Source organism: Echiichthys vipera, assembly GCF_963691815.1.
Source record: "Echiichthys vipera genome assembly, chromosome: 9".
In the NCBI taxonomy this organism is placed as follows: Eukaryota; Metazoa; Chordata; class Actinopteri; order Perciformes; family Trachinidae; genus Echiichthys; species Echiichthys vipera.
Window position 1 is genome coordinate 16,190,656 of NC_139834.1, and position 21,359 is coordinate 16,212,014.

Below are 21,359 nucleotides of genomic sequence, written 5' to 3' on the forward strand. Positions count from 1 at the left end.
GAGGGTTAATACATTTATACAAAGAGTCCCTGACATTTCTGTTCACACCAATGAACAAGTATAGGTTGCAGTTGACTAGATTTGTCTTTGGACTGTTTGGGGAAACTCTCATGAGCCCAGTTCAAACAGAGGACCAGTGTATAGAATCTGGAGAAATAGAAGCGTCGGTTAAATAAAAGTAAATTGAATCACCATCTTTACTTTAGTACTGAGGCACTGAATTGATGTAGATGTTTCAGAATGGGTTAACTGTCACCAACTCCAAACCCCAGACATATGTTGATTGTTTTCAAATTGTTTAATGTTTGTACAGCAGGTGGATAAGTTTGATGTGTTACAGTCAGAGCTAAAAAGGTAAGGGGAAATCCCTCCACACACTCCTTGCCTTGCCAGTAGTGTACTGGAATTGTTGTCTGGAAAGATAATACATGTAACAGTAACAAAAAGGAACAAGCATAAATCAGTGGGTGTGATGGAAAATGTAATTTTGATTGTAGCAGCCTAATGAAGGTAATTTAAAAATACTATACATCAAAGTTAAAATTATGTGCACAGAATTGAGTTACTGTATATGACTTATACTCAGTTATTAGTTAGTTAGTTAGTTAGTTAGTTAGTTAGTTGGTTAGTTAGTTAGTTAGTTAGTTAGTTAGTTAGTTAGTTAGTTGATAGTTAGTTAGTTAGTTAGTTAGTTAGTTAGTTAGTTAGTTAGTTAGTTAGTTAGTTGATAGTTAGTTAGTTAGTTAGTTGTTTGTTAGTTAGTTAGTTAGTTAGTTAGTTAGTTAGTTAGTTAGTTAGTTAGTCAGTTAGTTAGTCAGTTAGTCAGATGAGTATATAAGCATACCGTTAAAGCCAGAAAAAAAGAAAGAAAAATGTTACCAGTTACTGATGAAGGAGGCTTAAGGGTAACTCTTATTTTAACACTCCCTATTTAGCTATTGTATGCAGCTTAAATGTTTTATTAATGTTTTATTACACATTACAATGTAGCTGTAAGCAGATCTCGGATCATGTTAACAATTTATCGGCTTTAACGCCTTCTGTGAAGTGTATATAACTAGATGCTGTTATATAAACCGATAATGAATGACAGTTTAAAATGTCCTTAAATCTCTTATTATAATGTGATGTAAACAACTGATTATGTTTATATAGTGCTTATAGATAATACATATTGGGGATTGAAGTAAATGGTCACAAACGTGGTCCTCATTCGGTCTTGTGGACATTTCCTTATTGAATAGAGTTCAGCCAAGAAAACAACATATTCTTCACAACATAAGAAAGGCATGAATAAAAAATGAGTAATAATAATAGTAAAGTAATAAATTATTAAAATAAATGTAAATATAAAAAAACATAGCACTTTATTTAAAAATGATAAGAATTAATAAGAACATAATTAGAAAATAAAATGAAATAAATATATATATAATATTTTTTTTTACCACAAAATAAAATAAAAAAGCTTGAGTATGGTCCACTCATAAACATTTCTCATGTGTGAGAAGAGCATTTATAGGTAAATAAGTTGTACATGTGAGTAAGTGTGTGTAGAATGGAGCTAAATTCCAGAGCCATCTTTCTTCAAAACATATACAGTACGTAGTTATACACATTCCCTCTCTGCTCTATTGTCCCCACTCCCTAGATTAAATGAACGCAACATTGCTCAGTCTTTCTGCCACATCATTATCTTCCATGGTACCTCTCCTGTGAATAAAATGATAAGAAACCACAGATACACCGCATGTTTTGATTCCATGAAACAAAACTTCACAAGCTAAAAATGCTCACTGAATCTCAAATATGAAATAGACAATCTGTCAAGAAAAAAAAAACACTTCTATTTTGTAAACCACTCCCACTCTTACAATACTCTTGGTCAAGGGGGGGTGGCCAAAAGTTTGCAAAATATATAAGAGAGGTGACATGCAGGTGGAGCATCATACAGGTGAGCTTTCAGATTCTCGTGTCTCCACCTTCTACTGCCTGAGGATATTACTTTGGAGCACTCTGACTTCACAAGGTACGGATATCCTCGTTGTTGTGCTACTGCTCATTCATTCAGGTTCTGATTTGCTTTGTTAGTCATTTGCTGTCATTTGACAGATAAGTTAGAGAAGTGTGTGTGACAGCTTCTTTCACTTCTCACTTCATTTCGTTTTGAGTTTTGATTCTGGTGTCTCACAAGTGTGTTTTCTCTTTCCAGATTAGCCTTTAAGTATGCTGGCGGAAATGGAGATGGTGAGTTTGGCGATATTTTATAAGCGTTTGCTGTTTTATCTTTTTGTTTTTAAAGTAAGCCCATGAGTGATAAAGGCAAATCCTTTTTATTATATATAAATGTATGTTTCAGTAATAGTGTGCCCTAAAACATTATCTCAATGAATGTAACTGACTTGTGTTTGCTGAAGGTCAAATGTCACCTCACATCACTGTTCCCTGAATGTCTACTGTGCTGGTGAAACACTTGCATACATTTGCTAGTCAAACTAAAATAGACATGGTCACTGTGTTGTTTCCTGGCCCATTTCCAAGAAAACAATCGCACAAACACACAGTCACATCAGGTTAATTATCGTAATGTTCACTGCTGCCCTTGAATGTAATTTGTGTTCGTCATTTTGGAGGCAAATAAAAAAAAACAGAATCATCCTAAAGTCTGATCACTGCTGTTAAATATTATGTAGAAAAAGGATGATTCATCGACTCACAGCTCATTAACAATTGATGAATGAGTGCATCCCTGATCTTCAGATCTCAAAGCAAAGGGTTATTAAAGAACATGTTTTTATGGGGAGAAGAAACAGCAGGTGTGCGGTCTTATAGTAACCACACCTCAGGCTGTGACACAAGATAAATACCGCCAATCATGCAAAGTGTTTTCTCTCTGTTAGCATCACACAACAAAACACAATGCTTTCTGAGCGCCACTGCCCTGCTCTTTGTCTCTCAGATGGCTTATGTGACTGAGATCAGGCTGAGTGGAGGTCGGGGGGCCTGGAGTGGAGTGGCTCCCTCCTCCTGCCCTGAGGTGGACCTGGAGGTCATCGAGGAGTACCTGCAGGAGCACTCACTGGAGGTCCAGCCTGTCCACAAACCCGCTTCACCTCCGACCACCATGGGGCAACAAACACACGCACACTCCCACCAGGGCACCAGGATCATAGGTTAGTGTAGGGGTGACGGTGAAGAAGATGATAACTAGATGATGTATGTGCTTGTAGATGTCTATATATTTTATCTCACTGTTTTTTTTTATCTCTTCCTGCATAGAGAACAGCTGGTCAGGTCAGCATCCGTATGAGTGGCACTGTGGCTCTCCTAACGAGGATTATGAAGAAGCCCTACCTCCTGCCTGGCCTAGTCCCCATGACAACCAGTGGGTGAGTTCAAAGACCTCAGTCGTCTCTTAGTAAATTAGAGCTTACTCACCTTTTTCATAGCTAAATACATCACTGTGAGACACATGAGACTTTTCGATTGACTGTGAATTATTAATATGTTTTTTATATGTGTTTGCTTCAGGACCACTATTCCTATGAGGCACCTACATACATTGACTCAGACTCGCTGTCCAGTAGCTCCCAATACCAGGATTACCAAGACTCCCCATCACCATCATTTAACAGTGGAGGCAAGACAGACAGAGACTCCCTGCCTCTTGCCCCACTCTCAGGTATACACACAAGTGCACCTATACACCAAAAACTCTCAGCTATACAAAACTTCAGCATATGTACACACCAAACATATATGTATTTAGTACAAAGCCCTCTGTTGGGTTGCTTAATCACACATACACATACATATGAGTCATAGTCACCCCATATTCATATTTACATCCCCTTCCTCCTTTGCAGGAAAGAGGAAGGAGCGTTTGTTCCAGTTCCTGTTCGAGATGCTCCAGACTCCATCGATGCGGAGTTGCATCTGGTGGGTCCAGTCCTCCTCTGGTACGTTTCAGTTCTCCTCTCAAAACAAGGAGCGCCTGGCGCAGCTGTGGGGCCAGCGAAAAGGTAATCGCAAGACCATGACCTACCAGAAGATGGCACGGGCGCTGAGGAACTACAACCGCACTGGCGAGATTCAGAAGGTGAAGCGGAAACTCACCTACCGGTTCGACGAGAAGACGCTGAGAGGCCTACAAGGAGACTCTAGTACAGTGTAGGAAGAATGAGGAGCGTATATAAGCATAACAATAGACTAAGCATGATGGATATTCAGATGGTTGTCCCATTAATGTCCTTTCTGTTTATTCTAATTCTATGGCATGTAGAAACCAATGAATACTGAGTATTTTAAAAGCCAGACGATGAAACACTGCAGGTCAGACTGGTATTAAAATGTATGTAAATCTAAAAGGTTATCACATAATATCTACTTTATAAGTAGAACTTAAAAAATGTTTTAAATGAAAGGTGTGAATTTCTGTTTTTTTTTTATTCAGCAGATATTCATATGATTATTTTATAAACTTGTTAAGAAAATTAGGTTGTGTAAACATGATCTGTTTGTGTCAAAATATCTTTTTTTAAGATTAAATAAATTAAAACATTTTCAAAGATGTTCTGTGTAGTGCATTTCAGACAAGCAAACACGGACATGCTTATAAACTGAAGCAAACACACACACACTGCCAAAACTGTATGCAAAGTAAGCAGGCATTGAAAAAGCAGCTCTAAAAACAGACCTGTTAATCAGCAGCTACAAAGTTCCCTGACAGACACAAAGTAGCAAGACACACACACGCATTGAACACATAAGAGATGTTACTTGCAGTTTAATTTTCATAGTCAAATGATGGCACCCCACTCACATACTTAAAGAGCAGTGGTGGAAGAAGTACTCAGAGCTTTTACTTCAGTAAAATTAGTAATACCACACTGTAGAAATACTCTGTTACAAGTAAAAGCCCTGCATTCAAAAGTAAAAGTACAAAAGTATCAGCATCAAAATACAAAGAGTAAAAGTATCTATTATGCAGAATGGCCCATTTCAGAATATTATATTATTTGATCATAATTATTGATAGATTATTGTAAATATCACTTTAATGTTGCAGCTGAAAAGGTAAGGCTAATTTTATAACAATATATCCTATTTTGTTCGCTGGTAACATTTTCTATTAATAATCTGAATCTGTAAAGTAACTAAAGTTACAAAATAAATGTACTGGAGTAAAAAGTACATATTTCCTCTGAAATGTAGCAGAGTAGAAGTATAAATAATTATAAAAATGGAATTACTAAAGTAAAGTACAAGTACCTGAAAATTGTACTTAAGTACAGTACTTGAGTAAATGTACTTAGTGGCTTTTCACCACTGCTGAAAAGCAGGTGACACAAGAGCAAATTACATAATATTGAACATACTGGACTAAGACAGTCTGTACTGCAGAGCTGAATTACTTATTTAACGATTGTTCCTTTTACTCCATTACATTTGTTTACCACTTTGATTACTAGATACTTTACAGATTTAGATTTTACGTATATAATACATGATCTACTCATAAAATGACTAGCTCAAATTAGTTCAAGCAGTTACAATATGCAAATGCTGCTCAGAAATAATAAAATAATTACAAAACACTCTGAAACAGGACATTTTGATGATAAAGTTGGCAATGTCAAACACTCCTGTTGTGTGAAAAATGTGACATGGCTTATTCAGAGTTCCCCTCCTCTAAGGCTACTGGGGCACATTTATCTGTGAGAAAAGGATTTCCACTCACAGATGAAATACAGATGGCGTCTCCATGGAGTACACGCCTGTTGTTGTGAGTGCACACAGCAGCGCCTGCATGTTTGCATATAAAAAGCATCTGTTCAATGTAATTCTGGACATTTGAAGCTGAGTGCAGGAACACTGTCTGAACAATAACCGCTGTTGGATATGTTGGACTTGTGGAATTCGTCTGACCAGGCCTTCAAGGAAACCTGCTCTATCAAACTTAACTGCTTCTCGGTCTTCCATGGTGCCCAACTTCAGTGATGGCTGAATGGAGTTGGGTTGCCTACACAGTACTGGAAGTGCTTATTGCTGTGGCCTGTTGCCTTGGCAATGGGTTGGTGGTGTGTGCGGTGTGTATTGGTATACGGGATTCCCTCCGGGAGCCCACATTCTGCTTCCTCGTTTCCCTGGCGGTGGCTGACTTCCTAGTGGGTGTGGCTGCTGTGCCCCTGGCCGTACTGTTGGATGGCTGGGTGAGTGTGACCCCTAACATGTGCCTACTCCTCAGCTGTGTCGTACTTGTGCTGACTCAGGCCTCTGTGCTGTCACTGCTTGCTATCGCTGTGGATCGATACCTCCGGTTACACACACCGCTCAGGTGAGGTAGCACTCTTGACAAACTGGTTTACAGATGGAAAAGCTACATGGACGACATTGCTTTCATGTTGATTTGCAGAGATAATTCTTATTCATTCTTTCTGTTTTTATCCCTCATCCTCAGATACAAAGCCCTGGCCACTCAGAGACGCACATGGATGACTGTGTCTGTGTGCTGGACACTTTCCTGTCTACTGGGGTTCACCCCGCTGTTTGGCTGGAACAACTACTCCTCTCTAGCATCTGTGTCAACCAACACATCCTTCTCCTCCTCCTCATTCATCTCTTCACCCTGCACCTTCCTCTCAGTTATTTCCCTCCCTTTCATGGTTTACTTTAATTTTCTGGGATGTGTCATGGCACCCCTGCTGGTCATGACCCTCCTCTACATTCGAATCTTCTGGAGCCTGCAGGGCCGTCTAAAGGAGAGCTGTCCCCGAGCCCAGGCCTCTCTGCTCAGGGAGAGGAGGTTGGCCTGCTCCCTGGCTCTGGTTCTCATTTTGTTTGCCAGCTGCTGGGTTCCTCTGCACCTGATGAACTGTCTGCTGCTGTTTCAGGGTCCTCAAGCTGTCACACAGGGAACAATCTATACAGGCAGGTAGCCTTTCTAGAACTTACACAGACTGCATTTGGTTGCGTTTTGTATTCATGTTTAGAGATTTGTTTCAAAAGTTGCAAAAAAAAAAAAATGTTACATATCACACTATTTACCAGCAGTTACAGTAAAATCTGACAGTAACCCATTTTTTCCAGGTATTCTCCTATCACATGTCAACTCAGCAGTCAACCCTGTGGTCTACGCTTGCCGCATCCCAAAGATCCAACAGGCCTACAGTCAAATATGGAGACGATTCATCGGTAGGCTGATCTGTTGCCATGGGGACAAGCAAGTTCGCCGATCAATATCAGGCAGTCGAGCCAATCACACAGAGACGTGTGGATCAGGAGGGAAGACCACATGCTAACAAAGAACCACAGTCATTTTTAAAACAATTTTTTTCGAGGTTTGAGTAGATAGGACTTTGTCAGGATGATTTTTACACACACACACACACACACACACACACACACACACACACGAGACACACACACAAGACACTCACTGCATCTCACAATCATTTATGGCTTTATTACACAAAACCTACGGAGGAAATACAGGCAGCCAGTGAATGTTTGAATTTGTGTGTAGTGTTTGGTTTGAATCAAACTTCTCTTCGCCATGACATGCGTTCGCCTCCCTTAAGTCAAAGCTATCTTGTGAGTTTCCACTAGAGGCTGCTGTAGACTAAGAAACTCAGCAGCTGCTGTTGTACACAAACCATGAAACTGGCAGAGTTGCAGTGGGTGACAAACAATTTCAAGATCCCATTCAGTGATTTCTTTTTTTTTGACAACTGATTTGAGGCATATACAGTATGACTTTATTGAGATGTACATATTTTTGTCATTTTACAGCTTCAACAAATGTAACACTAACCTTTTGCTGTACATATTCTACTTGCTGCTTTCTTTCTGAATCTACAAATAAATGTGATACTATCATGAGAGTGTGTTGGGCATTCATGAGTGTTCAGTGAGCTCATCAGGGAAGGCAATAGACTGTATAGTTATCACCTGAGCAGGCTGCAATCCCACCCACCAAACTATACAACCTACTACCTCACCCTGACAGAGCCCAAATCAAACACACCGCACGTTCACGTCCTGCAAGGGAATATGAAACCTACTTTACCTACTCTAGCAAAAACAAACAATGCTTGACACAGTGCATCATGTTGATTGCTGCTGGCGTACATTTTGATTGCACGGCACGATCGCCCATCTGGAGATGACAGTCGGAGAGTGGCTGACTCAGCTGTCTCCTTGGGAAAGACAGTAGATTGTATAGTTATCTCAAAAAGAGGTTACACAACCCCACAACTATTCAATCTACTACCTCAGCCCCAAGGACAGCATCCACGTTGCTTCAGCATCAAGATCCACAAAGGTAACTCTCCTGTAACGGTAAGAAGACAAAGAGACAGAGAGGGTTCTCTTAATTAACTTCTCTTCTCTGTGGAATACATGCAAGATAAAACTGTGTAGGGTTGTCATTTTTTGTATGTGTGTATATTTATATTACATCTGTGTTCATATTGAGTCCCAGCAAGTGAAGTCATGTCTTCAGTTTTATCTCTTATGTCTTATTCTTTGTTTTTGTTTTTTCCTGGAATTGATTCAAAATCATGAGTGATGCCTGAAAAACTGCTTCGTGACAACAAGTCTTCAACAGCCAAGATTTGGAGAAATGTCTCTCACTTCTTACCAAAAGATGATTTTACATATTGGCACATCCTCACCGATAAAACCAGCTCCATTCTTTTTTTTCTTCTTTTTTGAGAAGCTGAATGTCTTCCGTTCCATTAAAATAAATCAAAGACAAATAATTAAGCAGTAAGCGGAAAGTGTGAGCACTAATGTGTGAAAGCCCGACAAACAACTCACTGGCTTCCTGAGACTCTGGCATGTGATCGCAAAGAAAGGGGAAAAAAAAGAGCTGCTCGACTCTGTGCCAGGAATTCGTTTCCGTTTTTGCCAAAAAACTGAGCTCATTCCAGCGGGCTATCCCTGTGTAGGCTGGCTGCTGCTTCTCAGACGGAGGTACACACACAGATGCCTGCAAATATGGCTTCCACCAGCTGCCTCTGATTGAATACAAGGCTGGGATTCTGCCCCCCAAAACACAACAAGGAAACACAAAATGGCGTCCCGCACATCGGCCATTTTAGGTCTGCTTAAACACACTATAAGGTCTACCTTTCTGTTTTTTTTCCGAGCCTGCAGTCTCACGATGAAGAAAGAGCGGCTGTTCAATTGACAGTGATGGAGAATCAATCTTGTGCCAAGCAATGAGACGAAGCCAACAGACCAGACGACATAGCCACGGGTACAAAGTAAGAGAGCAACTCGAACAATACTTATCAGACAGACTGAAAAGTTCACGGAGAAGAAGCATCATCACATACAGCATGTTACTGGCACCAGATCAGCTTTGGTTCGATCAACAATTTGGCACTGAAGCAGTTTCCAAAACTAAGAAAGACCTAGCTCATCCTCAGGCAGCTAACTGCTACAGTCTTATGGGATAAAGGTTGGGATGGGCCAGCAGGTTAACATGGCAGCGACCGAAGGGTTAATTAGTGCCAGACTAAATGCCAGACCAGGGCCTCAGATAGACAGAGAAGGGGTTAGGAGGTACACTGCTTGCATAAATTAGCATACAGCCACAACCCCTGAGACTTGTTCCAGATCGGCCCATAGTTAGCATGCAGTAGACCCTGCTAGTCTGATTACAGAAGACCAGACAGACAGAAGGGGGTGGGGGGGGTGTTGGCATGGTGCCCAACTCTGCCACCGTGCCAGTGACAGATCTACAAGCTCTGTTTGGTTGCAGGGAAACGTCTCCTGACTGGAGTCGTATTCTGACTAATAGTGATATGACACAGTGTATTGGGGGGGAGGCGGGGGATTGGTCAAATTAATGAAGACATCTGAGCATGGCCCTGAATGAAAAAAGAAAAATATTTAAAACTAAATGCTTGTGGGAAATTCTGTGCTTCTGGTTTAATTGCGAAAATTGGCGTCCCTTTCCCTGCACAACTCCCAACTGTTTTGGAAACACTGAGGCCAAACTCGGTCAGTCATGTGAGCTCTATTAGGCGCTGTTGTCTGTGATCGTGGACTTTGTCTGTGGCACATAAAGGGGGCACACATGGCTCGGCTGGGGCAAATCATTTTCTCTGTCAACAGCTCAAAAATAAATGAGCCCCCAGCCAGAGGGGCAGCTGAGGGGATCTTGACGAAAAGACGAGGAAAGGAAGAAATGTGGCCCGTTGAGTTAATCTCATCTGCCTATCAGACAGTCTGTCTGTGCATCTGTCACAGCAGAATTACAGCTAAATGATAGTAAATTCATATTAGCGGTTTTCTATGTACGCCAAGAAACGCAGTCCTTGTCCTCTCTTGCCCTCTGACAACACTGCTCTGCTGTGAGAAACCAGGATATGTTTCTCTGGAGACAATTTCCTGCTTTAGTATGTTTAGTATGGGTGACAGTTACACATGTTTTTTGGGGGTTTTCCAAAAACCCCATGTCGGGGAAATGTATCTTTTTCAATAACAAACAGATGTACAGCAACAGCATCTACAAAGCACATACCTGATTCTGTTGCAGACATGCAACATCCAATATTTGATTTAAATAAATTGAAAACTATAAAATAGGAAGGGCCTTTTAGAAATTTAAAAAGTAAACACATACCTTAAAGACAAGATGTCACAATCAAATTATCTACTTATTTCGCTCTTTCCATGATTAAGGTTTTACAAACTTCTAACATCAACCTGCTGTGCTATCAAAACACATGAAAAACCACCATTACAGCGCCATCTTTAACAAATTGAAATGCGTAAATTAAGATGAAAAGAATATCATAGAAACAATAGGCTGTAGCTTCCTCCAAGACACTGGGAAAGAGTGCAGGTTTCGTCGAATTTGTTCCTCATCCAAAACAAACGGCATAAACGCACAAATTAATCAGCGAATCCCCAAACACACACACACACAGCACACTCAGTTGCCAACAAAACTCCTCACAATTGGAGCAGATTTTCACAGGAAGCAGAGGCAGGGAAATACCTATTGGATTGCCTGGTCCCTTGGTCCGCAAGATGGAACGAATGCTTGGCAGACACAACGGAGGGGGCACCAGACGATTGGTACAGGTTCTTCTCTTTCTCTCTCTCCCTCTCTCTCTCTCTCTATCTCTCCCACTGAGCTTTGTGCCAAGAATGGGCAGTGTCTGTGTGCCAGGCAGAATTTCAATGAGGGAGGAAGGAGGTGGTGATGGTGGCAAAGAGGAGGAGCGGTGGGGGAGTTGGAGTTGGCAGAGGAAGTATGCAGCACAATAAATGGCAGGATGAAGAGTTCCCACAGTTAAAAAGATGCAAACGGATGTCTTGTCTTACTCGTGTCCAGTCTTACTCTGGAGAGAAATGGTGTCCAGGCATCTGGCAGATACGAGAAAGAGGGCTGAGCGCTATGGTGATTTTATCCGACCATCTTTCCCACTCCCTAAGGAGTGCCTGATTCATACATTAAACGACGAGAGCACTGAGCCTCTTCCGTGCCGACTTGGCATGGTGCCTGCTCTGATGTTCTGTATATCCTCATTAACCAAGCGCAAACACATAAGGCTCATGCTCGCACATATGCACACACACAGAAACACGCTATGTATGTACAGTCGCTTGCTTGACCTTTGTACATGAAAGAAGCTCATCCTATCTGATCCCGATATAACACACGTTAACTAAATGAAAATTCTTCTGGTTCTTTGCCATCAACTCCTCTGTTTCGCAAGGGCTGCACACACACGTTAGGCTCAGGGGCATAAGAGCTAGGTAAACATGCCAGGCACCATGTTTGATGAAAAGATAGTATGACCCAGATAAGGCAGGAGTATAAGGGAGCCATTGTGTTGACTATCGCAGTGTCCAACAATATTATTATTATTTAACCCATAGATACATTCACTTAGTGGAGCTAAGTTGAACAATTAGTATTTAAAAAAAGATGTTGGGGCACACACTCATTCCATTTTAGCTCTATACTTCTCAGGTTAGTTTGTCCCAATATGTAAATGAATTGGTTTCTTCAAGAGAATGAGTTATTAGCTGATATAAGATGAAAATGAGGACCATTTGATTGTCTTGAGTTATTGGTTTATTAGCTAGAGTATACCCTTCAATTACCCAATGGCCAGATGTGTTTCAAAAAACCTCAGAATGAAGCAAATGCAGATCAAAGGTTTCCTCTTCTCTATCCCCTCTCCTCTTTTTTCCACTTGTCTATGCTTTTGCAAATGTGCTGATGAGATGTGTGGTTACCATGGTTTCAAATGTTTCTAATAGCTCAGATGCCTGGCCTGGCATGTTGCTACACGCCCACGTTATAGCATTCACTAATGCCACACAGAGCAGGCCAAACACACGTACGCATCCATAAACGTTGTGCACGCATATCTAAGTGCATGTATACAAAGAGTATACGTGCAAGAGTACAAAGTGGTGTATGTCAGGCCGAAGCAGCTGCAGTTTCCTGCATGAGAAGAGACACTTCCTGTTGCCTCGCTGCAAACCGCGACTGGTCAGCCAAGATATCAACCAATCAGCTACGTTGAGGCTGAATATAGGAAGTTAGCCTGACTGCCTCTCGGAGAAAAAACTCAGAAACATTATGAGGCAACACGAAAAGTTCATCTGAGGATAAGAGAGGGGCGTGGAAAGAGCTCTCTCACTCCTACCTCTCTTTCTTTCTCTGTAATCCTTGTTCTCTCTTTTTCTTCTACAGCTTCTTCTTTCTTAACATTTCCCTCTCGTCACTGTCATGTCAGTATACATGAAGCTCTTTTTTGTAGAATAATATGCTGCTTAACACCAAAGCTGATCGATTTTAAATGACAGAGGCTGATGCAGGGGAATTTAGAAGTAGTGTACCCATGGATTGTAAGGGGCATGTTGAAAGGGTCTGCCCATATTCACTGTTTCATAAACACGTGGCATAAAACGACGCCATCTTAACATTGACCCGTATTTAGATCAAGATAAAGTACAAACAAGAAGTAGTCCACTTAGAGTCCTAATTGTACATACTAATACTTGTACTAATAAAGAAATATCTTATCTTGTACAATATGCAGATAGTAAAATGATTAAATTTCCCCTCTAAAAGTAGGTTGAAAACTCTAATGGGTCGATGATTAATTTACATATCCTGTTTTATCTCAGCCGAAGAGATTGATAATGTGCCTTTTTATTTCATGGAATTCTGGCCTCTGGCATGATACTGTACTGAAATCCACGATGTAATATTAATGATATGTTGAGTAAGAACATTGATCGGACAGTTGCTACTGTTCACGTTCCATTTTTTTTTCTTTTACAACCGTTGGAAATAAATCAAGAGCCTTACTGATACAATGAGAAAGAACATGAAACATTTCTTTACAGCATTGTCCATTTGATTCTCTTCGGTTTCATTTCCGCCTCAGTTTCCTCTGAAGTACACGGTATCATATACAGTAGCCTATGTGATGCAACGTGTCAAGGCAAACATCACAGTTGCCACCTTTTAACAAGCTGGCACACCTCTAGATCGCAGAAAGATAAAAAAAAAACCTGCACTCAAACGGGCATGCTCCTGTGAAACAGCTGCCACATATCTGAGTTTTAACGGTGGCAGAAAGTACAACAGCGCGTGAAGGGAAACAAAGTCAACAGTGCCCTCGTACCAGCTATCATAACGGCTCTGGATGATAAGAGACCTGCCAAGTGTCTGACTTGTACTGTGGGTGCAGCTAAACTTGTACTGACCTGAACCCGACAGCTCTCTTGCTCAGTCGACCCTCTGAGGTCAGAAAGTAACCGAGGAGGCCTGTACTTCCTCCTGCCAGTCTACAAAGAGGCACCTGTTTAGTACGGAAAGCCACAGAAAGACTGTTTACCACTCTGTCAGAGCCTGCTGTCCTAGAGCAGAGAGAGGGGAGAGGAAGTGGGAGACAGGGACAGAGAAAAAAGAGATAATGGAAGCAGGAGGAAGAAGATGGCCAGCAGGGAGTCAAGGAGTCCCTCTGAGCTCTAGAAAAGTTTCTCCTGTTATGTCCATTGAGTGAAAATGGCGGCGAGCGGGGTGCAGCGTGGCAACTGACGACGGTAGACACATTTACAGGAGGAAGATCGCGATAAAGGACAGAGAAGAGTGCAAGAGGAACTGGAAGAGAAAGATTTCAGGGCTGTGAAAAAGATGGGAAGAGGTGTCGCAGGATGAAAAAGAAAAATACCTGGAGCCTGTACGTGAGCGGCGGGCTGGGCCGGAGGACTGGAGGAGAAGAGGGCCGTGATGGCGGGAAGAAGGGAAAAGAGAGGAGTAGAGCACACCCTCTGAGCTACACCCCCTTCCCACAATCCCCTCCTACTGGCGTGAGTGCGTCTGTCCGTACACGGGGTGACAGAGGGACGTCGGCTCTCACACAGCCCTATAACACATACACAGAAAACGCACACAAGCCACAGTATCAAACTGAGCACAAAAAAAAGACTCACAATAGACTCACGTTACTTGCAGTTGCGTGTGACCAAAACGGAGGCAAACACACAGACGGAGGACACTTCCAAACACAAACATACACATAATCAATTCGCCCAGCCTTTGGATCGCCCTCTGCTCTGCCCTGTGCTGTGTTTGCCTCGGTCCGCCTGCCCACTTTGGCACCGCTGCCAAGAGGCAAGGGGAGAAAAGCGAGGGGGGAGGGGGGGTGTGCAGAGACAGAAAGAGGAAGGGAGGGACATGCTGTAAGCGAGAGAGAGAGAGAGAGAGAGAGAGAAGGAACAGAAAGAGGAGGAGTCAAAGAAAAAGAGTTTGGAAAGAGTGTGAGACGGACGGACAATAAAAAAGAGAGGAAACTGTCGTGAGCAGACGCGGTGACACCAAACAGTGGGACAGCAGCTGGAGCACTCTGAGAATTTTTACGTTAATCATCTACCATCCAAAACACGACTCTCACCTTGTACTGTACTTATTCTATCCTGCAGCAACAGACAAATGGCGAGTGAGACTTCTGCCATGTTGTTCCAGCTCGCCATATTTTTTTTTACAATCAATAGATCGGAGGAAGAAAAAAAAACTGGCTTGAGATACGAACTCTAAACTGAAGTTCTCTCGCCTCACAGAGGAGTCTTTTTTTGACAGCTTTATTCTGCCTGCTTTCCTCCGCGTCTCCCTCCATCCCTCTGCAAAATTCGTCCTCTCCCTCCAGCAGGGATAATATCTGCCCTCGGTGGGAGGGGTTTGAGGGAGTTCAGCTGAGTGAATCAATGAGCGAGGAGGGTGGATATTTCAGAGAATGTCACTTTTTTTCTCTCTCTCTCTCCAGCCATTGGCATCTTTCCCAGGTCTCCCTCTGCTTTCTCACACCAGCAAGACAGTTGAACGCCTAATGCAGATCTTGGACCGGCGAGCTATCGCCTCTAGATGACCCCAATCATTAGGAGAGAAAACATAAATCCATCTGTTCGTAAATGGCCGACCATCTCTATAGCCTGTCTGCGAACCAATCACTGACGTTTGAGCGGGTATCCCAAGGCGAGCCGACCAATCAGGGCTCGCTTCTGAGCTGACGTCAATTTGAAAATGCAGAGTGTAATTCTAAAAAAAACAAAAAAACAGGAATACTAAAAATCCAAGCAAACAACTTTCCTCTTCTCCTAAAACTCACATCAACCACTTAAAGAGAACCAAAAAAAAGCTTGTTTTGTCTTTTGCACATAAAATAGTTAATTCCTTGTTGCAGCTGCTGAAATACCTGAGTTAATGAATCCTCTAACTGACCAAACACACACACACACACGCTTTTGGAGGGCTCTCCCAGTCCTCAAACACTCACCGCGGATACAAAACAGACCACAATAGTCCAGCTTCTCTGCTTAAACTCCACATGAGTCTCGAAGATAGGACAATGGACACACACACACACACACACACACACACACATTCATACTGTACACAGGCGCACAAACACATGTGGTGTTAACAATCCAGTTCTTCCATGGAGGCTCAGATTCAGCCAGCAGGTTGGACAGCCCCTCAACCTGACGTCATGTCTCCTTTGTTGTTTATGCATTTATTTCTCTCCTCAGCTGAACTCTCTGAACCCAAAGTCCCCTCCTCCCCTCCCCTCCTGTCCTCCAGCCCTACAGTACACTTACCCCCTGCCAATGAAGGCGGGCAAATACAGTATGGCTTTAACCAGGAACAGGAAAAAAAAGAGAGACAGACAGACAGACAGACAGATACAGAGTAGAGAGAGACAGGGAGAAGGAGAGAAAGGAGCTCAGATGTCTCTCTCACTTTTTCTTTTCCTCCTTTTCTTCTTCGATCGCTCACTGCGTCTCTTCCTGCTTGGCTTGTAAAAGTTTCAGCTGCATGGCGGGCCGGCCTCTTTTGGCAACCGTCCAACTCTTGACTCTCCTGTCCCCTCTGCAAGAGAGAGAAGGAGGGGAGGACAAATATAGGCACAGCAAGACCATACAGTACAGTTGTGGCAGCAGATGCACTCCGAGTGCACATCGACCATTTTTTGTTTCATACAGGAAGAGAGCAGTTTGTGACATTCCTCCTGCGTTTATTCTATGCAACAGTAAAGCATTACACTGTAGAGCTCATGTAAAAGACAAGCTGATCACGGCTCGAGACATCAAGCCGAGTTTTTAAACTGTGCCACAGTTGTGATGTTGGTCAACTGATGGGGTGACAGCTGAGTCTGATAACAGTGTGTGTTGGTGCTCACACCCAGTTCACACAGGGACACACACACACTCACTTTGTTATCTCCCCTGGTATCAATAACACGAGCAGCTCAGTTGCATGTGTGCACAGACAGCTTCACACAGACATACACACACGAACATTTGAAAACCCAAATATTTACATTATTTTGAAAGATAAAACTAAGTAGGCCCCCTGTTTTTACGCACACACACACACACACACACACACACACACACACACACACACACACGCACACACACATGTACATTGTTACTGATTTACTCACCTCAACTTGGTGCACAGGAGTTATAATACTATAATGTTGAGGTAGTTTATTAGAAAAGGGCTAATCCTTTTATAACTATTTTAACTAAACTGTAGTTAAATTGGCTTATAATGCTTTTTTACTAAATTACCCTAATTGCAGGACTAAAGGAAGCATTAACGTTTGAGTAAATTAATATATAAATAGGTTTTATTCCTCACAACTTCATTAGGTACCCTTAAAGTGATTGGCAGCAAATTGTTCAAATCTTGCATTGAGCTAAAATACTGTAAATGGATTCCACGGTTATTGTGGTGACATCCTATGTGAAATGCATTTTCAGTGGTTCAAAAACGACCAGAATCTGATTTATGGTATCCAATACTGAAAATATAGCCATAGAAGTTTATGTGCATTCAGTTATTGATTAATTAAATGACAAAAACAACAATTTACTTTATTAATTAGTTACCCAAAGTCTAGGGCTGTGAATGTTCTCATTTGTCCAGGTCATCATTTTCACCAAAGCAATTTCAGTCATAAGCAACTCGACTTGATTATTATACCAAGTATATAATAATGTATATAAAGTATATAGAAACCAAGTCCAGTTGCTTTTGACTGAAATTGCTTTGGGGATATCCCAAGTCTGGCGAAAATAAATGTCCCTTAATGCTAATTTATGATAAGTGATATTGGGCTATATAAATAAATTAACTTGATTATTATACAGTCCTCGGCCTGTTTATTGAATCATTTTAGAGTCCTGACAAATCCAAATAAAACCAGAATATAATAATAACCCCCCCCCAAAATATATTCTTTAAATATGATGTGAAGGTATTAGCCACTAGCTTTCAATCTGAAGCATTTGTTTAGCAAGATAATAAATAAATAAAGATTTCACTTTTAAAAAAAGCAAAACTTAACATAAACGTACCATGCAAAAATAAACTTTTGTCCATTCCTACATTCGAGCTAAACTGCTGCTCACCTGCTCCGGTGAGACGCTCTGCTCGCTGCTGCTGGAGAAGCACCAGGCTCCACACCAGCTGCAGGGGTGAAGGGATATCTACATTAGATCTATTATCGTGATATGTTGTTTGGCATGAATGCAAAACTTTGCTCACAGAGGACCGCAATAGTCAGACTAAAGGCTTAAAGTAGTTTTAAACAGTTTAACGATCTAGCAGAACGTGTTTTGTTTTTTCTCCAAAACTTTATTAGAACAATTCACTACATTACAAATTCTCATAGGAATGTTGAATTTGCATTTTCCAAAAACATTATAGACATATTCAAAGCGGCAAGGCTCTATGGACAATACATCAAGGTACATGATTAAATAAATAAAAATCAAATAGGCTACATCGTACATACATAATAAAGTAAAAAAAAATACTTAAGGCAAGGCACTTTCTACCAGTCAATATAACAGTCCTAAAATAGGTTTCTATACACAAATAATTGAATTTTTGAATAGCTGGTTTGTATCAGCTAAGAAGAAAGGTATTTGTTTAATTCATTTTAAACCAATTTAGTGACGGTGTCTGTTTAGTTGTTTTTTTATTTACATGGATAAATATGATATTGACCCATAATTATTACATTGCTGACCATATCTGATAGTGTTTATGAAAGGCTTCCAACAGAACATCTGCTCATTTAAAAAAAAAAAAAAAATTAAAAAGGTGATAAATGAGTTCACTGTCTGGTAAAACTACCATCTTGAGCAGTTTTCACTCTAAAGATGAGGCGCCCCATCTAGCGGCAGACTTGTGTAAATGCATTTTGTGAGCCGCAAAAGAGAATGCTTGAAGGAACCACATTTTTGTTTTTTACTCCTCCTAACTTCCTCTCACTTGTTTGAATATCTCGGATATAAGATGCCAACTGTAACTATATGTCTCAGCTCAGGATAATTGAGCAATAGTTGGGTAGAAGTATGTGCCATTCTCTTAACATACATGTGGAAAAAAAGAACACTAGTAGTTCCATTGTATTTATTTTATTGTATTTTAAACACACTATTACACAGAGATGGAAGAAAACAGTTGTCCGTGCGGTATTAAAGACAAAAAAAACATACTATTAAGTAGCCTGTGAATGTTCTCATTTGTCCAGGTCATCGTTTTCCCCAAAGAAATCTAAGTCAAAAGCAACCGGACTTGGTTATTTGTCTAGGAAGACGTCTCACCTCTCATCCAAAAGGGCTTCATCAGTTCATGTACACATCTGACCAGACTGGGACTGGTCCAACATCTGGTGTGGAGATCCAGGTATTTAACCTCTTGTGAGGGCGTACGCAGGGCCAATGAGGTCACTGGAAGCCTTTGTGCTCCAAATGCCAACGACTGTCATTGGAGTGACAGTCATTGACACTGATTTCTTTGAGGATACTTTTAAGTAATTTATCAGGAGGTACTGGGTTATAATTAGATTCTCGTGTGTGTGTGTGTGTGTGTGTGTGTGTGTGTGTCTGTGTGTGTGTGTGTGTGTGTTTGTGCATGTGAGTGTGCGTGTGCGTGTGCATGTGCGTGTGCGTGCAATTTCCCAGCTTGGGATCAATAAAGTATTTCTATTCTATTATATTCTATTTTGACAATCATAATTCAATTGTATTACAACATTACTTAGTGATCAAAGTGTAATGACAACAACACAGAAATGGAAAAGAAGAATGAAGAAGGGAGGGAGTACTGGAATGACCATTAGCCTAAATGTCTTCTTCTTTGTTTCCAGTATGAAGAGCAGCCTAGCCACTCTTGCGATGGAAATTAAATAATCCCCCCACCCAACCAGAAGCTGGCAAAGAAAATGGGCTACCTCTCTAACTACCTGATCTCCACTGAGGCCATAAACTCACTGCAGAAGGGAGAAGGCTTTGTTCAGGCAGGTTGAGATAAGGACAAGTCTGTACATGTCAAAGAGAAATCCAACTGATGTTAGGTAATCTGTCATCTACTGTGTATTTCACTCAGAGACACTGAGGCCAGTCTGTCATTATTATTATCAGCCTAAATCGATCACTTTTGTTTGTTCCTGGTACAGTACACATCTGTAATGTTACATGACTGTATATTGAGTTGTGATGCCAACGTGGTGGCAAACTCTGGCCACAGACAGACAGATGTATAAACACCTAGAAAAATAATCAATACCTCAATAATTTTGTAGAGATGACACACACACACGCACACACACACACACACACACACACACACACACACACACACACACACACACACACACACACTTAGGTCACTTTTGGGGACATTACAATGACTTACAGTCATTTCCTTGAGACCTACCCTAAACCTAACCATAACTAATGCTTGTGTTTCCCTTACCGTACTAACTTTAACACTTACCTAACCTACAAAAAGACCCAAGAATCAACTTTTTCCCCAAATAGACAAGCCCTCTGATTTTGTCCCAAAGGGAAGTGAGGAACACGCACACACACACACACACACACACACACACACACACACACACACACACACACACACACACACACACAAGGTGAAAACAATATCAGTGTTGTTATCAGGGCTGGTAAAAAGCTGTTTATGGCTATAAATGGCATTCACTTTTTTCAACAATCCCCATGTCTACTTAGGCCTACTCGACCCCTGAAATACCCATGAGTGTGGCAACACTGCCCTCCAGTGGCCATATGTACTAACAACATCAGTCCATAGGACGTCAAGTGGGTGATAAGGGCATTTTATAGGTGCAGTTTGGGCAAGCAAGTCTTAGAAATTTTAGGGTGATAACGTTCTGCATCATACGACGACTGCTGATCCTGACTCCAATTGTTGGAAATAGGTGTAGATCCTGCAGGATGTCAGTATTTAATCTGTACCATTAAACTGGAGCTTATTGTCAGCAGTTGAGGGGCATGTTGAGAATAAGAGGGTTAAGTCTCTTCGTCAGTCTCGTGACATTTCATTACTCCCCTTTTACAATAGAATCACTGTTACGTGTCAGCTGCATAAGCAGGGCCTTTTCCTCTAATTACTCTCACCTTGTCAGTATGGGAGAGTAATACTGTAGGTGATGTAAATCATTAACCAGGGCTGACCCAAGCCTATTTGGATCCCTGAGCAGCTTTGTTACCCCCCCCCCCCCCCCCCCCCACTGTCCCAGCATGTCACTACGAATTGTGTAGTATTGATATGTGACAGCATAAGATGGAAAATACAATCTGCTAGATATTTCATCTTATGTGAGGATGAATATATCTGAATTTATACTCGAGTTATTAAAATAATGGTCCGATATACTAAGATGTGTCAGTTTGTTGCCCTCTACAAAGAAAGCTTACATATTGTATTATTGTTGTTATTATTATTGTTAATATTATTATCAATGTATTATTACTGTTGG

At 41.3% G+C, this 21,359-nt stretch overlaps 2 protein-coding genes across 3 annotated transcripts in view; both read left to right on the forward strand.

Annotated features, from left to right (window-relative positions):
* LOC310951517 (uncharacterized protein) overlaps nucleotides 1–4,336 on the forward strand; it is a 50,368-nt gene extending 46,032 nt beyond the window's left edge. The window contains exons 1-6 of one of the 2 annotated variants that reach the window (XM_083919777.1): nucleotides 1,990–2,029; nucleotides 2,213–2,247; nucleotides 2,960–3,173; nucleotides 3,280–3,389; nucleotides 3,532–3,682; nucleotides 3,867–4,336. In XM_083919777.1, the coding sequence (XP_083775903.1) occupies nucleotides 2,227–2,247; nucleotides 2,960–3,173; nucleotides 3,280–3,389; nucleotides 3,532–3,682; nucleotides 3,867–4,174 (804 nt within the window). In that variant the 5' untranslated portion in view covers nucleotides 1,990–2,029; nucleotides 2,213–2,226 and the 3' untranslated portion in view covers nucleotides 4,175–4,336. Of the gene's footprint in view, nucleotides 1–1,989; nucleotides 2,030–2,212; nucleotides 2,248–2,959; nucleotides 3,174–3,279; nucleotides 3,390–3,531; nucleotides 3,683–3,866 lie in introns of those variants that run through there. The other variant, XM_083919778.1, reaches the window with a different exon arrangement.
* Nucleotides 4,337–5,764: 1,428 nt separating this feature from the next.
* LOC310951361 (adenosine receptor A3) lies at nucleotides 5,765–8,305 on the forward strand (the record flags this gene model as incomplete). Its single annotated transcript, XM_083919555.1, is given in 6 exon segments — nucleotides 5,765–5,825; nucleotides 5,828–5,873; nucleotides 5,875–5,971; nucleotides 5,973–6,337; nucleotides 6,461–6,930; nucleotides 7,090–8,305. Coding segments are annotated over 6 exon segments (1,251 nt in total). The 3' UTR covers nucleotides 7,302–8,305.
* Between the last annotated feature and the right edge of the window lie 13,054 nt (nucleotides 8,306–21,359).